Source organism: Heteronotia binoei, chromosome 17, assembly GCF_032191835.1.
Source record: "Heteronotia binoei isolate CCM8104 ecotype False Entrance Well chromosome 17, APGP_CSIRO_Hbin_v1, whole genome shotgun sequence".
NCBI lineage: Eukaryota > Metazoa > Chordata > Lepidosauria > Squamata > Gekkonidae > Heteronotia > Heteronotia binoei.
The window spans coordinates 25,550,232-25,569,970 of NC_083239.1; the positions used below are offsets into that span (position 1 = coordinate 25,550,232).

General features: G+C 44.8%; 1 protein-coding gene across 2 annotated transcripts in view; it reads right to left on the reverse strand.

The window, feature by feature from the left end:
* Positions 1-696: 696 nt before the first annotated feature.
* LOC132586423 (lethal(3)malignant brain tumor-like protein 4) overlaps positions 697-19,739 on the reverse strand; it is a 101,146-nt gene continuing 82,103 nt past the window's right edge. For both annotated transcript variants that reach the window (XM_060258506.1, XM_060258505.1), the window contains 2 exons: positions 11,174-11,236; positions 697-1,602 (listed from right to left, as the gene is read on the reverse strand). In XM_060258506.1, the coding sequence (XP_060114489.1) occupies positions 1,474-1,602; positions 11,174-11,236 (192 nt within the window). In that variant the 3' untranslated portion in view covers positions 697-1,473. The remainder of the gene's footprint in view (positions 1,603-11,173; positions 11,237-19,739) is intronic.

Consider the following 19,739-nt stretch of genomic DNA (forward strand, 5'->3'; position numbering starts at 1 on the left):
AACTGATTTATTTGTGTTTCCTTTCCCTACAAGCTCTTTGTCAGATGACCTGAGTTCTTGGGTCAGAACCCTTGTCCTGCATCCCCTTTCCCCAAACAAAAGTCTTAGCCACTTTAGTAAACAAAGCAAAAAAAAAAATCCCTCTCTCAATAAAATATTTGCCTGTTGTACTGTGCAGGAGATTTGGGTAACTGGCCTTTGGCCCAGTACGATAGGCAAATACTCAAAGACCAAGAAGACTATAGGCCCACTTGGGGCCCAAACTCTCCAGTCTCTCAGCAACAGGCATAGAGCCTTTAGTGCACCTGCTTCAAAGAATAATGGTGCTTCAGGACATCCTTTTATTTTAAGAAGGCTGGAGTCAGCCTGTGGGCAAGCCTCACTAAAACAAACAGAAAAGAAGCAAAACAGCCATGCTTAAGAGACTGCAAACTTAGCAGAGGAGAAAAGCAAATTGCATGCAATATGTTGGCAGATAAGCCAGCTATGTGTATAAAAACCTGTACTATTTCTAAGGACATTGGATCTTTTTCCAAGTAAGATTTCTTGCCAAGAAAAGAGGGGGTCAGGAGCGGGAGTGAGAGAGAGTGAATGAAGCATCCATAAAATAGGCATTTAAAAAAACAACAACAGCCCCCTTGTTTTATCAGGGCTCCCTGGTATGTTTTGTGCAGTTCATTCAAAACAACTCAGCGCTCAAATGATGGGCCTGCCTTTTGAGCCCTCTCCTGTGACCTTTATTAACTGTGCCCTTCAACAATGCAGCACACTGCACAATCACCATACATGGAGGTGGACTTCATGTGGACCCCCTTTCCTCCCCAAGCAAATGCTGCTGGACTTCTTTTAAAAAAGAGACAAACACCAAAATTAATTGGCGGCATTTGGATAGCTGAAAAAGAAGGATTTCAAACTAGTCTGGGAAGAACAGATGCCTGAACTTCCCGGTAATAGGAACCAAACAACACTGTTTTGAAGACTCTCCCCATTCTACTAAAAAAACCCAAACCACTCTCAAGGCTGTGCAGACAGAAGACATCAAGGACTCTGGAGACAGCCTGGACTCTCTTTCTGTAGGCACTGTCAACAGGAAAGTCACTTTGCTTGATCGAGATTGGCTCCCCACCAATAGCAATACCTGGGATTCCTCTTATAACTGGAGGCGTCTTCAAGATCTTCACAAAAGATCAATATAACCATATCCAAAATTCAATTAGAAAAAAAAAGTAATAATCTCTTCCTAGAAGGGAAGCCACTGCATTCATTCCAAGTGGCAGAAGGGATTCCTCTTCTTCTTCTTCGGGATCCTTTCAGTAGATTCTACCCAAGTCAGTCTGAAATACAATTTAAGGCCATGCTGCCTTTCCAAGGTCCCAGCCTATTCAGAATTGGTTATGGGGGGGCTGGTGGACGCTCACTTTCCTCTGCACAAACTCCAACCTTGTGCCCCAGCTTGGTCAGGAAGGAGGTGTCTCAAGCTTCTTCAGCTGTCTTGAACATCAGGATGGCATTGTATATTTTCAGTGCAGGCCCCAGCTTGATGCTCAGGATCTTAACGATGTCTGACTGGTTTAGGAGAAGGAAAGCTTCGCCATCGATTTGCTGGAATGTGAGAAAAGGGAAATAAAGAAATGGTGATGGAGGACAAAGAGCTTCTGTGATGGACGGGCCAGAAGGGCTTAAGGCTGAGAACGGGCAACACAATCAGCTACACCTGCTAAAGCCCCTGCCATACCATTTCTCTTTCAATGGTGACTGTATGAAACTGCTCTGTGCCAAATCAGATCACTGGCCTTTCTAAGCTTGGCACCGCTCATCGACTAGGGGTGGCTCTCCTGGGCTTCATGCAAAGCAAAGTCTGAGAACTGCTTTGATTGAGGATGCCTGAGATTGAGCCAGGGACTTATTCTGCATGCAAAGGAGGCGGCTCTACCACTGTGCCACAACCCTTGCCTAATATGCCACAGACCATTTGTGAGTGGCCTCCTGTAAGAGAATAAATAATAACAAACTTACTGAGAAGAGGTGGGTATTACTCATAAAGCACTGGAACAAGTTTTAAGATAAAATACAATTATATGCCCTTGACTCAGAAAGTGTGATTGAATAGATTTACAGACTATTGGAAGTTACAGTATTAACTGGAAATACTATAATGATCTCAGGTGCGGGGAAGAAAGTTAATATTGTTGTATCTGAACTAGCTTCCCCTTTCACAACTTTTAATTTAATTTTAGAATATTGTTATTATTTAAGAAGGGGCTTTATGGATGATTGGAAATGCCCGGCAGGCCTCTCCTTCCTCACTGAGCACTTTATACTATTTTTAATTATTCATAGTTCTCTTTTTTGTATGGATGTGGTCATGCTATATTGGATGTTTTAACGTTTTGACTGCTCTATAAAATAAAACTTTTTTTCAAGGTCTGGTCCAGTAGAAAGGAACTGAATTCTTACAGGTCTTACTGGTCCAGTAACTGAATTTTAAGCAGTCTATGTACATAATTGAGCAGGGACTCCAAATGGATCAAGATGGGTAGCTGAGTTAGTTTGTCTCTAGCAGCAGAAAAGAGCAAGAACATAAGAACATAAGAGAAGCCATATTGGATCAGGCTAACGGTCCATCCAGTCCAACATTCTGCATAACACAGTGGCCAATAATTTTATATATATATACATACACACTGTGTATATATACATACACACTGTGGCTAATAGCCACTAATGGACCTCTGCTCCATATTTTTATCTAACCCCCTCTTGAAGCTGGCTATGCCTGTAGCCGCCACCACCTCCTGTGGCAGTGAATTCCACATGTCAATCACCCTTTGGGTGAAGAAGTACCTCCTTTTATCCATTCTAACCCGACTGCTCAGCAATTTCATTGAATGCCCACGAGTTCTTGTATTGTGAGAAAGGGAGAGAAGTACTTCTTTCTCTACCTTCTCCATCCCATGCATAATCTTGTAAACCTCTATCATGTCACCCCGCAGTCGGCGTTTCTCCAAGCTAAAGAGCCCCAAGCGTTTTAACCTTTCTTCATAAGGAAAGTGTTCCAAGCCTGTAATCATTCTAGTTGCCCTTTTCTGCACTTTTTCCAATGCTATAATATCCTTTTTGAGGTGCAGTGACCAGAATTGTACACAGTATTCCAAATGAGACCGCACCATCGATTTATACAGGGGCATTATGATACTGGCTGATTTGTTTTCAATTCCCTTCCTAATAATACCCAGCATGGCGCTGGCCTTTTTTATTGCAATCGCACACTGTCTTGACATTTTCAGTGAGTTATCTACCACGACCCCAAGATCTCTCTCATGGTCAGTCTCTGCCAGTTCACACCCTTGTATTTGTAGCTGGGATTCTTGGCCCCAATGTGCATTACTTTGCACTTGGACACATTGAACCTCATCTGCCACGTTGACGCCCACTCACCCAGCCTCAACAGATCCCTTTGGAGTTCCTCACAATCCTCTCTGGTTCTTACCACCCTGAACAATTTAGTGTCATCCACAAACTTGGCCACTTCACTGCTTTTGCATTTGGATCTCAACTCCAAATCATTTATGAACAAGTTAAAGAGCATGGGACCCAGTACTGAGCCCTGCAGCACCCCACTGCTTACCATCCTCCACTGCGAAGACTGCCCATTTATACTCACTCTCTGCTTCCTATTAATTAGCCAGTTTCCGATCCACAAGAGGACCTGTCCTTTTATTCCATGACTCTCGAGCTTACTAAGGAGCCTTTGATGACGAACTTTATCAAAAGCTTTCTGGAAGTCAAAGTAAACAATATCTATTGGGTCTCCTTTGCCCACATGTTTGTTCACCTCCTCAAAAAAATGTAACAGGTTAGTGAGGCAAGATCTTCCCTTACAGAACCCATGCTGAGTCTTCCTCAATAACTTGTGTTCATCAATGTGCCTACTCATTCTGTCCTTGATAATGGTTTCTACCAACTTTCCCGGTATTGAAGCCAGACTGACTGGCCTGTAGTTACCCGGATCTCCTCTGGAACCCTTTTTAAAGATGGGGGTGACATTTGCTACCTTCCAGTCCTCAGGAACGGAGGCAGATGTCAATGAAAGATTACATATTTTTGTCAGAAGATCCACAAGTTCAACTTTGAGTTCTTTCAGAACTCTTGGATGTATCCCATCCAGACCTGGTGACTTCTTGGTTTTTAATTCGTCCATCAGTTGTAGGACCTCCTCTCTTGTCACCTCAATCTGGCTCAGGTCTTTCAACACCCCTTCCAATAGAAGTGGTTCCAGAGCAGGTAAACACTTCTCATCTTCCACAGTGAAGACGGAGGCAAAAAATTCATTTAACTTCTCAGCCATTTCCCTATCCTCCTTCAGTAATCCTTTGACCCCTTGGTCATCCAAGGGCCCCACTGCCTCCCTGGCTGGTTTCCTGCTTCTAATATATTTGAAGAAATTTTTATTGTTGGTCTTTATTTTTTTTGCTATATGCTCCTCATAGTCCCTTTTTGCCTACCTGATCACAGTCTTACATTTAATTTGCCACTGCCTGTGTTCCCTTTTATTAATCTCACTTGGACTAGCTTTCCACCGCTTAAAGGAGTCCGTCTTACCTTTTACAGTTTCCATTACTTTGTTTGTTAACCATGCAGGCCTACTCTTATACCTGTTCAGATATCTGAGGAAGTGAGCGGTGACTCACAAAAGCTCATCCACTGCCACAAATTTTGTTAGTCTTTAAGGTGCTGCTGAACTCTTGCTCTTTTCTGCTACTACAGAGAATTCAGAGAGAGAGAGAGAGAGCCCACCCAGCATTTTCATAGCATTGGCACTGAAACTGTATAAAGGAGGAGAAGTAGAGGCCTATGGGAAAGGGACTGTTGTTTTCCCAGCCAGAGCAAAGGTGCAAGCACGTTTGCAGGCTACCTCTTTCTCCTTTGCAACAAAGAAGAGATAAACTGCTGGTGCTGGGTCACTTTAAAGAGAAGTACAATAAAATGAATACAGCACCAGACAGGGTGGGAGGGGGGTAGAAAGCTACTTTTAATAGCCTGGAGAGTGACTGGTCATTCCTGAGTGACATTTCACCTGTCCCTGCTTTGCAAGGCAGGGATACTGAAGAAGTCACAAGTCTTAATTGAAGAGGACTAGTGAGGGTGCCAGATTATATGCAAACCTATAAAATATGAATATATAAATATTCATACTAGAACTTGTGTCCTATGTACTACAAAACACAGAATGGTCAATTGCTGCTTAATATATTTAAGGTCAAGTGCTTAATGCCCCAAAATGACAGCCTATGCAAATATATTTAATAGACATTAAAATCTTTGAACAGATCAATGGAAAGCTTGCATTAAAAAGGTGAAATTTAGGAATTAGCTAAGTAGGGTGCCCATTTAACTAGGTTGTACAGCAATGCAAAAAAGGCTTTGACCTCAAAGTCACACGTTCTATATCCCTTCCAGAGTCCACAGTGTCCTCTGGAAAGCCACAACCTCCCTATTCCTCATCTTCTGGAACTGCAGCTAGGTTTACACAGGTAGAAGAAAGAGGCAGCAGGATCCCGAGGTGGTAAAATGGACAGCACAACTTCAGACTGTATGTGGTGGAAAGTTGTTTTTTAAACCCTCAATGTAGACAGAAAATGAGATCAACAGTGGAAAAAGTCCCCCCCCCCTTTTGGTCTTTTGTTTATTTCTCCCCCTGCAAATGCAGGGACACATTCTAAGACAGGGATCCCCAGGAGCCTCCTGCCTTTTTTTAGCACTCACCAAGGAGAGTTGAAAGAAGAGCTGGTTTTTATACCCTGCTTTTCTCTACCCTAAAGAGTCTCAAACTGGCTTACAATCACCTTTCCATCCCTATGACAAGCACCTTGTGAGGTAGGTGGGGCTGAGAGAGTTCTGTGACTGGCCCAAGGTCACCCAGCAGACTTCATGTGGAGGAGGAGTGGGGCATCAAACCCCATTCTTCAGATCAGAGTCCGCCACTCTTAACCGCTATGCCAAACTGACCAAGTGTTTTTACAAAGTAGGCAGGGCCAGCAAGGCTTCTGATTGGCCACTGGAGGTTTAATTGGTCATGCAGATCTTAAAGACACAGCACAAGAATCTTCACTGTATGACTGAAGATAAGCTGAGGAACCATTTTGTTTGGGGCTGCGCCCACCACTGTATCAGAATTCCAAAGGTGCCTGCAGGCTTAAAAGGGGACCCCTTTTCTAAGATACGATCCTCTGCTTGCAGGCTGAGTTGGTACAGCTCATTCTACTAACTCAGCTTTTGACCATCTGATTCTAATGGCATCTATGGGCTAGGCAGCCTAAGAAAAGGGCACACGGAAAAGCCTTCAAAGGGAGACTATGCTGACAAAGCCTTCAGGCTGCTGGAATATGTTACATGCGAACTGATGACCAACCACTAACCATGGTCCATGTAATACGTTTTATTAGGAACAACCAAAATGACACCAAACAGTGTGCAAGCTTCCGAGTTCTCCAGAGCTCTTTCTCAGTCTGATGTTCTCTGCACAGTTTTGCATCATTTTTGTTGGTCCAAATAAAAGGTGTTGCATGGAATGGGGTTTGGTTTTGGATTGTGGACTGGGATGACTGTAAACAGTTTCAAAATACTAACCTTCATGTCAGTAAGAGACAACAGTACAGAAACCGTTTGGATTTTGATGTGTGGCCTTTCATTCCTTTCCATTTGATGAACTACCAAAGGCAATGAGTTGCAAAGACCTCATCTGAATGCGATCCTAAGATGGGGGCATCACTCCCTAGCTTAGAAAGCCAGTTCGATGTAGTGGTTAAGTGCATGGACTCTAATCTGCGAGAACTAGGTTTGATTCCCCACTTCTCCACATGCAGCTTGGGCTGACAGGTCTGACTCAAGAAATAACTGGGGGTTTGGGGGATGGAGTGAGGAGCAATGTAGTGACAAGCACAACTGAACTCCAAAGGGAGTTTTGGCCATCACATTTAAAGGGACCGTACACTTTTTAAATGCTTTCCTTCCAATTGGAAATAGAGGATATGGGCCCCTGCTTTTGGGGCTCATAAAATGAGACTCTCTGGTTCAATCTCTTTGAAACTTTTTGGAGAGAGGCACCAGATACTGCATGGAAAATATGGTGCCTCTACCTCAACCCCCCCCCCCCCCCCGAGACCCATGGATTGATTCTCCATTATACCCTAAGAGAACTGGTCTCCATAGAGTATTAACGGCGTGCCCAGTGCACATTTCCTCAACCCCCCCACTTTCTGATAACCCTGAAGCAAGGGGAGGGCTTCCAAACTGGAAGATTCCCTGTCCCCCAACTGGGGATTGGCAACCCTAAATGTAGCTTCTGAGTGATGTTGGATCAGTCACAGTTCTCACAGTGCAGTTCTCTCAAGAACAGGTCTCTGAGAGTTCTCTCAACCCCACCTACCTCACAGGGTGTCAGTTGTGGGGAGAGGAAGGGAAGGAGACTGTAAGCCGCTCTGAGACTCCGAGTGAAGGGCAGAGTATAAATCCAATCTCCTCCTCCACCTTTGGCTCACTAGCAGTTCTGTTGAATCTACTTGGCTTTCTTTTATCATACTTTGCACAAATTTAGTCTCTTTTCAACTGCCATTTAGTAAATAAACTGAAAATTAAAGTGCAGCCACCCACTCCCTCCTCACTGCCTATCATTACTTACCTAAATACAGTACATTTGGGCAGCTCAATTGCTGCTAATAGACTGTTATAGCAGAGTTCAGCAGTTCTGTCACCCAGTGCTTTATTCCAGCCAGAATCTAGCAAAGGGGGTCTTAAAATTGGCTTAATTTCAGCCTAGCCTAGCTTGGATGAGAAATGTAACTGCCTCATGCCAAGAGGGGAATCTAGGGCCTAGCAGCCTTTATCTGAGGGATAAATACGAGAGTCACTATGTCTAGAAACACACTGGGGCCTTAAGATCAAATGGCAGTGAAACTGTACTTAAGAGCCAGGGTGGTTAAGAGTATCAGGTGAGGATCTGGGTGATGCAGGTTCAAATTTCCCCTCTGCCGCGGAGGCTTGCTGGGTGAAATTGGGCCATTCATACACATTCAGCCTAACTTTACTTCACAGGGTTGTTGTGAGGATAAAATGGAGGAGAGGAGGAATGATCTTTTAGTGCTGCCTCAAATCTCAGAATCGGGCTACGTGTCTTTCCCAAGATAATCTGGTACTGATCTTTTCCCCTTCTAGCAGAGGGCTCACAGTCTGAAAATAAGATTTTTCACATTTCAAGCAAGAGCCAGTGGGTCAGAAGTGCAACCAATTCCTGCTTTGCAGAATTATAAAAAATCAATACCGATAAGCATCCCTTCACTTTTAACCCTTACACGGTACAGCTGCTATTTATTAAAAAAAATAAGTCCATTCTTTATGTGTAGACTGGCTAGTTCCCAATGATTTACTGCAGATAGCAGGGCCACAAAGTAGCTGGTCATGGGAAGCAGAAACTGGCAAAGCCATCATAATTTAAACCCAAAGTGGAAGGTGCAGCTAGGGATTATAGAAGACCCCAGGGCCGCTAACACCATGGAAAATACTACCAGCATATAATTTTTCCTGCCCTTCCTTAGATGGCCCCGGCTAGTCCAGTCTCGTCAGACCCTGGGGTTGGCCCTGCTTAGTACTTGAATGGGAGACCACCAAGGAAGGCCAGAGTTGCTATGCAGAGGCAGGCAACAGCAAACCACTTCTGTTTGTCACTTGCCTTGAAAACCCAATGGGGGCACCATTAGTCAGCTTCAACTTGATAGCACTTTCCATTACCAACGTTTTTCCGTGCGAGGAAAAATTCTCACACTGAAATTCCCAACTGCAATAACTGCTGTGGGTTTACAGGAGCTGCAGCTCTCAAAGAGAATTAAATTGCAGATGGCTGTGTGGCCATCCACCACTGATGTTAACTGGCAGTGTTAAGAGCAGTCTTTAACTTTGCAATGGTGATATGTGTTACCATTGCAACTACTGTAAAAATAGCTGTTAGTATGAAGCCTAATAATAGTTGGATCACCAGGGTAGTGGGCACATCCCTGGTTTGTATCAAGAAATGCTAAAGGACGAAAGAGTGGCCTGCAGGTATCAAATGTTCTCCCAAAGAGACTGCACCATTAGCAAGATTTAAAGGTTGTCAAGAGGTCTTGCGCACAACAGTAATCTTAGCTTTGATAAAAGACTAGAAGGAACTGAGGAAAGATGTGCAAACAAGATAAATCCACAAACCCCTAGACAAATGAGAGTTCATGAGAAGAAAAGTCCACTGGGGGCCAGAGAGGGTTGTAGCTGTCTTAGATAATGGTTTGTCTGAAAAAGAAACTGTTATCTAGATTGCTTTGGGCACCAGTGGAAGAGGCCTGACTATTTGGCTACCATACTTTGGATCTAAAGCTTTTAATTAGTTTAATGGTAAATAAATTAATCAGTTGAATCAAACAGCAGCTTGCAAGGCTCTGTTTTGGCACCCAGTACACTGATAAATGTAGTGTAAGTAATAAATGTCACTGATTTGGCTGTGCAAGCTGCGGCTGCTTTGATTTGGGTATTTTTGGTAGAAAAGGATGGAAGTGTATGGAAAAAAAATATTTGGGGGAGGTTAGAAAGGGGAATTCTGACATATTACTAGTCAGTACAGGAAGGAACCACCCTGAGAGCAGGAAGTGAATGATGGATGGCTGTGAAGACAACTTCCAGCGTCTGGGAGGTGAACAGGAGGAGGAGGAATGTTCTGTAAGGTGGGAATGGTGAACCTCATAAGGACTGGAATGATTTCCCCACTGAAAATGGGACACTGAATAATGTATCAGCCTTATCTATCTCACAGGGTTGTGGTGAGGATAAAATGGATGAGAGGAAATTCATACAAGGTTCACTGGTTTCCCTAGGGTTGCCAAGTTCAATTCAAGAAATATCTGGGGCTTTTTGGGGGGGGGGGCAGGAGCAAGGTTGTGACAAACATAATTGAACTCCAAAAGGAGTTCTGGCCATCACATTTAAAGGGACCGCACACCCTCCATTGGAAATAATGAGGGATAGGGGCACCTTCTTTTGAGGCTCATAGAACTGGACCCCCTGGGCCAATCTTTTTGAAACTTGGAGGGTGCTTTGAGGAGAGGCATTGGCTGCTATGCTGCACATTTGGTTCCTCTACCTAAAAAAAAAAACACTAACTCACAGAGCACAGGTACCCATGGATCAATTCTTCATTATACCGTATGGGAGTCGGTCTCCATAGGGAATAATGGAGTGCCCAGCAGATACCCCCCCCCCGCCACTTTCTGATGACCCTAAAGCGGGGGGAGGGTCTCCAAACTGGAGGGTCCCCTGCCCCCACGTGGGGATTAGATACACATAGGCTACAAAGAGGAATGAAGTTGCAGCCAAATAAATCAAAACCACTCTGTGAACAATATTATTACAAAATGTAATTCATACAAGGAAAAAAGTGAATTTCAGCAACCTCATCATTTTACATACCGCATGTGCATATTTATGCACATATATACAACAGTGTGCAAATAGTTCAAATAATAAATAAGTCCAAATCATAAATCCAAAAAGAGTTGTTGTATCCCACCTGGGGATTGGCAACCCTAGGTTTCTCACTGAAGAGAAAAGTGGAATGTATAAATCCATTTTGGAATGAGCGGGATATAAATTGAAAGTAAATAAATAAATAAATAAATAAATAACATGAAGTAAATAAATAAAGCTGAAGGCAGGAGGGAGAGCAGATAAAATAAATGTTGGTGCTGAGGAAGCAGAAAAGGAAGCAGGGAAAGGGAAGAGATTATGGAGGTTGGCAGGTAGAGAGACAGAGGAAATAGGGTGGGGAAGGGGATATGGGGGAAATAAAATGACCATTCAAGCCCTTGTGCATTGTGTGTGTGTCCTATATAATTCCTGGCCTATCCTAAGTAACATAAACATAGACTATATTACACAGAAACACAAAAATGTCAAAAGTCCGTAATTTATATAATAAATGCAGCATTTTTGCTTTTCCGGAAGAAGAATTTGCCTTATTTGATGCATATATTTTATTTTTTAAAAAATTAAGGGAAATTACATAAAACTCTATAGGGGTCCTGTCTGCCTTTTAGAAATAGCAAGCCCATTTGATGTACCCTTTTGATGTATAGAGAAAAGACTCACTTACCTCTTGTCGGAACAAAGCAGCCTGGTCCTTGCAACCTGGCAAACGCTGGACAAAGCCAGCCACCTAAACAAGTATTGCAAACAAAATGAGGAAAAGTTAAAGGGAGAACTGGGAACCTGTCACCAAAAACACTTTATGAAAGCCGGACCGTTCCTGCTTTGCTAATACATTTGTATTCATTTGAACAAAATGTTGTAGGCATTAAGTTACTAGTTTTCAAAATTCAGGACCCAAACCAGAATATGGACTTCGAGTGTGGATTTTTACTGTGTAAGAATAGCAAATACCCAGTTGCAAAACATTATTTAGTGTAGTGTGAACACACCACTGCAAACATGAAGGCAAAGCAGAATCCCCTGCCCCCATTTTTATGTAGTGGCCTTGGGAGGCAGAACAATGGCAGTAACTATGGTTTTTAATTCAGATATTGTGCCACATCTATAGTTAGCACAAAGTATGGTTTGCAAATGAAATCACCGTTTCAGATTGCTGGATGGTTGTGAATCACAATCTGTCAGTTTGGTTACTGTAGGAAGCTGGTGTTGTGCATTGTGCAATGTCAGAACTAGCTACAAACAAGAACAGAAGCAACAACGAAGAAAGAGAAATCTTGAGAATAACCAAAACAGAGCTAGCACAACTACAAGTTGCTCATGCAATTGCTTGGGGGCACCAGCAAGGCAGCCCCACAGTAAAGAGGCACATGTCTTTGGATCATGCAATACAGGTGCTTGGGGCAGCACAGTAAATTGAGCTGGCTGTGGCCCAAAGAGACAAACTGTCACAGAGAATTTAAGAACAAGAGAAAGAATTTGGTGAACACATGTTTTGCCCCAGCTTCAATATTACTGGGAAGCAAGTTCCCCCACCCTTTAACACCGTATTGCAGTGTTTCCACCCACTTCCCAGGTTTCCCCCATCTTTCCTGTGCTCTTTGCCAAGCCTTCTTTGCTGTGATGTTTTGGTACAAACTGCAGAAAAAAGGGTGTGTGTGCAATCATGTGAAGAGGAATGTCCACGTCTTCCTGGTTGCATATACATCAGCACCATTTTTCCTGCCCCAGTTCCATATGGCAGTTTTAAAAAACAGTTATTGGCAATTTGACCAATCATTATGTTATCACAATCTGTCTATCAGGTTCTCTGAATTCTCAGAGTCCATTTTTAAGAAGCAAGTCCCTAGCTAGCCTCTTTGGTTGCACACATGTCTTTCCTCTTATACCTCCACAATGAAATGGACTGGAGGCTAACGTTTAAAAATGAAAGTTGGGAATTCAAAGAACCTGACAGACTGTTATAATGTTATACTAATACATTAATTGTAAGCTGGAAAAAGCCCCCCTACTGGGAGAGAGAGGCAGGGTGACTGCAGGGAAACATGTCACATGGAAGCTTCACTACTGTTGTGGGACCTTGCTTAGTTCCACAAGGCTTGCAAGACAGTATTATTCCAGCTAGCCTTCGACTGAATTCCTGTCAAAGGACATCTAAGAGCACTGAACGCCATCGGAAATTAACAATCTTAGCACCAACTTGTTTTTAACTGCTATATTATTGAATATTGTATTATTTTTAAATGTATAACTAATGTTATTGTGATTTTATTCTCTGTGAGCCGCCCTGAGCGTGCTCTGGCGGGGAGGGCGGGATTTAAATCTAATAAATCAAATTAAACATATTGCCATCTACAGAAACAACAGGGAAACCACACAAGTCCATCCTCAAGATGAAAAGTAGCAGGAATAACTGTCACAGTTATGTTATCTAAGGCCATAAGAGGTGGGGGGTGGGGGGAAGGAGAAGCACAAATTCCTCTACAACTGTTCACCTTAAACATCTCCAAGAAAAGAAGGCACGCTTGGATCGAGCAGCTCAGTAATCTGGAGCTCCCTAAAGGGAACAGTTCTGTTTTACAAACATTCTCTTGACTTTGTACAGAAGTGACATTCCTACTGCCAGTATCAAGGCACAAATAGTTACAAGTGACACTGCCACAAACAATTTCCTCCTTTGAAATTGGTTATCTAATGTCTTGCTCTAAGCTTCTGCAAGAAATGCGTTCTTGCCCATTCTCAGCCAATTTAAATTTCTCTCTTGGCTCTCCTTGGACAAGATTTATTTTCTTTACTCTCACATTGATGTTACCCAACAGCCAAACCCTCCCCTAAGGAAGTGGGTCTCATCCTAGTCCTGCAATTCACATTGACCCGTTCATTTTAATAATACTGTGGATGTGTGTGATTAAGATATCAAAAACAGCCCCAGTTCTCTTTGTATGACTGATCTTCATAACATGGGATGGGGGGATATGGGATGGGTACAGAACTGAAGCATTTGCATGTAAACAGTTGAGGGCAGAGGCAAGAGCAGATTGAGGTTAATACTTCTGAACAGCTTGCCATAAATGCCTGATTTCCCTACTGAAAGTTCCACTAAAAACTAGGTCCTAAAGACTGAAAGGTGAAAAAAACCCCATAACTTGGGCATTTTAAAAAATATATCCCACACCAGTGCAGATGGTGCTGCTAACCCAGAGGGGGGTGGGATCTCAATCCACCCAGAAAAGTGCTTAAATACTATTCATTAGTAACCACAAATAGTTTCCTTAATAGCACAAACCAAAGTAGGATTTGGGATGCTTTTGACATTTTGCAGCCATCCTCAATAAGAGATTTGGACAGGCTCCCCACCCCTGTATTAATAGCTCCCCGGGGATTAGCGATTGGGAGTTAAGAACTGTCATACTTTAATACATTTCATGATATAAACTCAGCCTCTCTTCAACTAACATTCGGGAAACATGGTAAGAAGCTTTAGAAAAATGGGGGGGGGGAAACCTCAAAACTCAAATGACAATTCTCACTAGAGGGAAAAGATTATTGAGAGCGAGCCTCTGCGTGAGGTCTTGAGTAGCTAACAGATCATTTTATGTTCTTCCTAGCAAATGAGGGGATGCTGCTAGGTCAAGTTGTGAAAATTAAAGACAGCCTCCTGGATTTTGCCTGCATATCACTCAAATAATGTTAGAAGTCCTCTTTCTTAAACTTCCAGCTCTAGGCATTTATGAGCATCTCATCAAGCCAGCTCTAGCTCTGCCCCTGTTATCTCTTCCTCTAAGGCTGATGGCTGAGCTTTACATTTCCAGATTCTGCTTCTTCCTTGGGACATCTGAAAGTGGACAAAAGGTGAGAGCTTCCACAATTGAGCCCATTTTATGGGCTGCAATCCAATGATCACTTTCCTGGGAGTCAGCCCCATAGAACAAAATGGGACTTACTATGGCGTAGACCCGCTTAGGATTTCTTCCTCAGACAGTACTATTATGGTCTCAGCAACTTCACTCTGTTATACATTTCCTTGAGTCTCCATGCTTCATGTTCTCTTCTCCACTCATACAGCACTTCATGAGAGTTTGTGTGTCGGGTTAAGATACAGATAATTCATTACACATTTGGCCTTGTTCAGCCATTCGTTTTGTTCTGTATTTGATGTACTTATGCCATTTCTTTTTAGTTTCATCTGTTTGATTGCTGAGAGGGAAGATGGCATGGTAGAGTCTAATCTCATCAGATTTTGAAAGCTATGCAGGGTTGGCACTTGGATGATGGGACCACCAAAGTAGACTGCAGAGGACGGCAATGGTAAACCACCTCTGCTTCTCGCTTGCCTTGAAAGCCCCTTGCTGGAGTTGCTCTCAGTCATTTGATAAGTTACGATTTACTGGATCACTTGGAATATACGATGATTAGCTTTGATTGCCATCGTATTGTAGTTGTTGGTTTTAAATTGTGATAGTTTCAGACTTATTTAAATATATATTTTATGGTTATGGTTATGTTGTAATCTGCCCTGAGCCAGTTTGTGGGAAGGGCAGGCTAGAAATCAAATAAATCAACTAGGAAAACTAGGATGAATTCCTTCCTTTGTCCTAAACATGCTGTGAAGAAGCAGAAGAGGAGGAGATTGGATTTATACCCCACCCTTCACTTGAGAGTCTCAGAGCCACTTACAATCTCCTTTCCCTTCCCTTCTCCACAACAGACACCCTGTAGGTGGAGTTGAGACAGCTCCGAGAGAACTGCTCTTGAGAGAACAGCTCTGAAAGAACTTGTGACTTGACCCAAGGTCACACCAGCTGCTGCATGTGGAGGAGTGGGGAATCAAACCCAGTTCTTCTAGATTAGAGTCCATGCTCTTAACCACTACACCAAACTGAATGTCCAGAAACTAAGTGAGAACAGCCTATCTGAACATAAGAATGCAAGAGAAGACATGTTGGATCAGGCTAATGGCCCATTCAGTCCAACACTCTATGTCACACAGTGGCCAAAGTCCAGGTGCCATCAGAAGGTCCACCAGCTGGGCCGGAATTCCAGAAACCCTCCCACTGTTGCCCCCTCTAAGCACCAATACAGAGCATCACTACCCCAGATGCCCCTAGTGTTTCATCTATAAAGGTAAAGGTAGTCCCCTGTGCAAGCACCAGTTGTTTCTGACTCTGGGGTGACGTTACTTCCACAACGTTTTCACGGCAGACTTTTTTATGGGGTGGTTTGCCATTGCTTTCCCCAGTCTTTTACACTTTCCACCCAGCAAGCTGAGTACTCATTTTACCAACCTCGGAAGGATGGAAGGCTGAGTCAACCTCAAGCCGGCTACCTGAACCCAGTTTTCGCTGGGATTGAACTCAGGTCATGAATCGAGTTTAGGACTGCAGTACTGCAGCTTCACCACTCTGCGCCACGGGGCTCTATACCTTACAGCTAATTAATTACAGTTTCAGCTAGCTCTCTCTCTCTCTCGGCTTGACTTCGCGAACGAAGATTTAAGAAGGGTGCAGCAGTCCACGTCTGCTGCAGGCTCGTTGGTGGCTGACAAGACCAATGCGGGACAGGCAGATCCGGCCACAGTGGCTGCAGGGAAAAGTCTGATTTGGGGTTGGTGCTGTAGCAGTGCGATTCTTCCTCAATCTTCTTTTGTCCTCAAGGACAGCTATGCGTGCGTTCTCAAAGGAAGAGACAGCCTGGTGGATGGTGTGCCTCCATGTTTTGCGATCTGAGGCTAGGTCAGACCACTGGTGATGGTTGATGCGACAGGTGCCAAGGGATTTCTTCAAGGAGTCCTTGTACCTCTTCTTTGGTGCCCCTCTATTTCGATGGCCGGTGGAGAGTTCGCCATACAGAGCAATCTTGGGAAGGCGGTGGTTTTCCATCCTAGAAATATGCCCTGCCCAGCGCAGCTGCGTCTTCAACAGCAGTGCCTCAATGCTTGTAACCTCCGCCCTCTTGAGGACTTCAGTGTTGGTCACAAAGTCACTCCAGTGGATGATGAGGATGGTGAGAAGGCAGCGCTGATGAAAGCGCTCAAGGAGTCGCAGGTGATGACGGTATAAAACCCACGATTCGGAGCCGTAGATGAGGGTTGTCATCACAACCGCTTTGTAAACATTGATCTTTGTGCCTTTTTTCAGATGCTTGTTGCTCCACACTCTTTTGTGCAGTCGGCCAAATGCACGGTTTGCCTTTGCCAGCCTGTTGTCAATCTCCTTGTCGATCTTGGCATCTGAGGAGATGATGCACCCCAGGTAGCTGAACTGCTGGACTGTCTTCAGAACTGATTCACCCACAGTGATGCAGGGAGGGTGATAATCTTCCTGGGGTGCAGGCTGGTGGAGAACTTCTGTCTTCTTCAGACTAACTTCTATGCCGAATAGCTTGGCAGCCTCTGCAAAGCAGGACGTCATATGTTGCAGAGCTGATACCGAGTGGGAGACGAGTGCAGCATCATCAGCAAACAGTAGCTCTCGGATAAGTTTTTCCATTGTCTTGGAGTGAGCCTTTAGTCGCCTCAGGTTGAACATGCTGCCATCGGTGCGATAGCGGATGTAGACACCATCGTCATCATCTAGATCTACTGCGGCTCTTTGAAGCATCATGCTAAAGAAGATCGTAAAGAGAGTTGGTGCGAGAACGCAGCCTTGCTTTACACCTGTGCCTATTGGGAAGGGCTCCGAGAGGTCGTTGCAGTGTCTGACTTGGCCTCGCTGGTCTTCATGTAGCTGGATGATCATGCTGAGGTACCTTGGGGGACATCCTAAACGTTCCAAGATTTGCCACAGGCCTTTCCTGCTAACGGTATCGAAAGCTTTGGTAAGGTCGACAAAAGTCACATATAGACCCTTGTTCTGTTCCCTGCATTTCTCTTGGAGCTGCCTGAGAACAAATACCATGTCGGTGGTGCTCCTGTTAGCTCTGAAGCTGCACTGGCTCTCTGGGAGGAGTTCTTCTGCAATGGTGGGCACCAGTCTGTTCAGGAGTATTCTGGCAAGGATTTTGCCTGCGATGGAGAGCAGGGTTATCCCCCGGTAGTTGAAGCAGTCTGACTTTTCCCCTTTGTTCTTGTGTAAAGTGATGATGATTGCATCGCGAAAGTCCTGTGGTAGTTTGCCTTGTTCCCAGCAGGTGACAAGTACTTTGTGAAGTGCGCTATGTAGTACTGTGCCCCCATGCTTCCAGATCTCTGGTGGGATTCCATCAACTCCTGCTGCCTTGCCACTTTTCAGTTGCTTGATGGCTTTAACAGTCTCTTCTAGGGTGGGGATCTCATCCAACTCTGTTTTCACTGGTTGAAGTGGGGTGAGGTGGATTGCTGAATCTTGAACTACGCGGTTGGCACTGAAGAGAACCTGAAAATACTCCGACCACTGGTTCAGTATGGATGCCTTGTCTGTGAGGAGCACTTGGCCGTCTGCACTACGCAAGGGACTCTGAGCCTGATATGATGGGCCATATACTGCCTTCAGGGCTTCGTAGAACCCTCTTAAATCACCAGTGTCTGCACACAGCTGGGTTCTCTCTGCAAGCTTGGTCCACCACTCGTTCTGAATGTCTCGAAGTTTGCGCTGGAGGTTGCTACATGCAGCGCGAAAGATTGCTTTTTTCCCGGAACAGGAGGGCTGAGTAAGATGTGCTTGGTAGGCAGATCTCTTTTTCGCTAGTAATTCTTGGATCTCTTGATTGTTCTCATCAAACCAGTCCTTGTTCTTCCTTGTGGAGAACCCAAGGACTTCTTCAGAGATCGACAGGATGGTAGTTTTTAGGTGTTTCCAGAGTGCTTCTGGAGAAGGGTCTGTGGGGCAACTGGGGTCCTCAATTCTTGACTGGAGTTTTGCCTGGAAGGCAGCTTTAACTTTGGCTGACTGAAGGCTGCCAACCTGAAGCTTCCTCCGAGGGATACCTCCTCTCCTGGGTGTGGGTTTAAAGTGAAGACAGAGATTGCAGCGTACAAGACGATGATCCGTATGATATTCCGCACTGGGCATTACTCAGGTGTGTAAGACATCTCGAAGGTCTCTTTGGCGCACCAGAATGTAGTCGATAAGGTGCCAGTGCTTGGACCGTGGGTGCATCCAGGTTGTCTTCAGGCTGTTCTTCTGCTGAAAGATAGTGTTGGTGATGGTGAGCTGATGCTCCGTGCAGAATTCTAGCAGGAGGCGCCCGTTATCATTGCAGTTGCCAATGCCGTGTTTGCCAAGTACTCCTTTCCAGGCTTCCGAGTCTTTACCTACTCTGGCATTGAAGTCGCCAAGGATGATCACCTTGTCCTCTGTAGGGGTCTTCCGTACGAGGTTGCGTAGATCAGCATAGAACTTGTTCTTTTCTGCAGGATCTGCTTGAAGGGTTGGGGCATACACACTGAAGAGTGTTGCATGTTGCTTGTTTTGAAGTGGGAGGCGCATGGACATGATGCGATCTGAGTGACCTGTTGGCAGGTTTTCGAGTTTGGAGGCAATGGCGTTCCTGACCATGAAGCCAACTCCAGAAAGGCGGTTCTCAGCCTTTGACTTACCCGACCAGTAGAGGGTATAGCCAGCACCATGTTCTTGAAGACTACCTTCCTCAGGGAAACGGACCTCACTGAGAGCTGCTATGTCAATATTCAACCTGAGAAGTTCGTGGGCAACTAGAGCAGAGCGTCGTTCAGGGCGACCACTGTCTACTGTGTCAAGCATGGTTCTGATGTTCCAACACGCAAGCTTTAGTCTTTGCACACTTTGTGAGGCAGGTGCATGCCTTTTCTTTGTTGTTATTTTTTGACCGCAAGTAAGGATGCCCGTTGACCGCGGCTAGCCAACTGGGGTGGGGGAGACGAGCTTTGTTTAGGCCACCTTTTCTAGGCCCCTCTCCGTGTGGAGCATGCAGTGCTGTCCCTAGATAAGGCTGCCTGGTCGTTCAGGGTGCTGCCGAAAAATGCTTTCGTCTCCGGGTCAGCATCAGGCGACCAATACCCTGAACCGCCTACATGCAGGATCGGGACTGCGGCTTCCAGTGGCATCTTCCACCTGCCGTTTCGCCCCTTGCCCATCGCTGCAGGACTTGGTGTGTTGTGGGTTGTGGATGTGGATATGCCCTTCAGGCCTGTGCAGAGGAATTTTTAGGTGAAGCACAGTGTGCGCAGTACTGGCTCCACCCTTTCACCTTGGGGTCATCTGCCATGGCCCAGTAAGCCGGGACGCCGGCAGCGAGTCCTCCAGGTGGTAGGTGTTATATTAACGAGCTCTATCTGC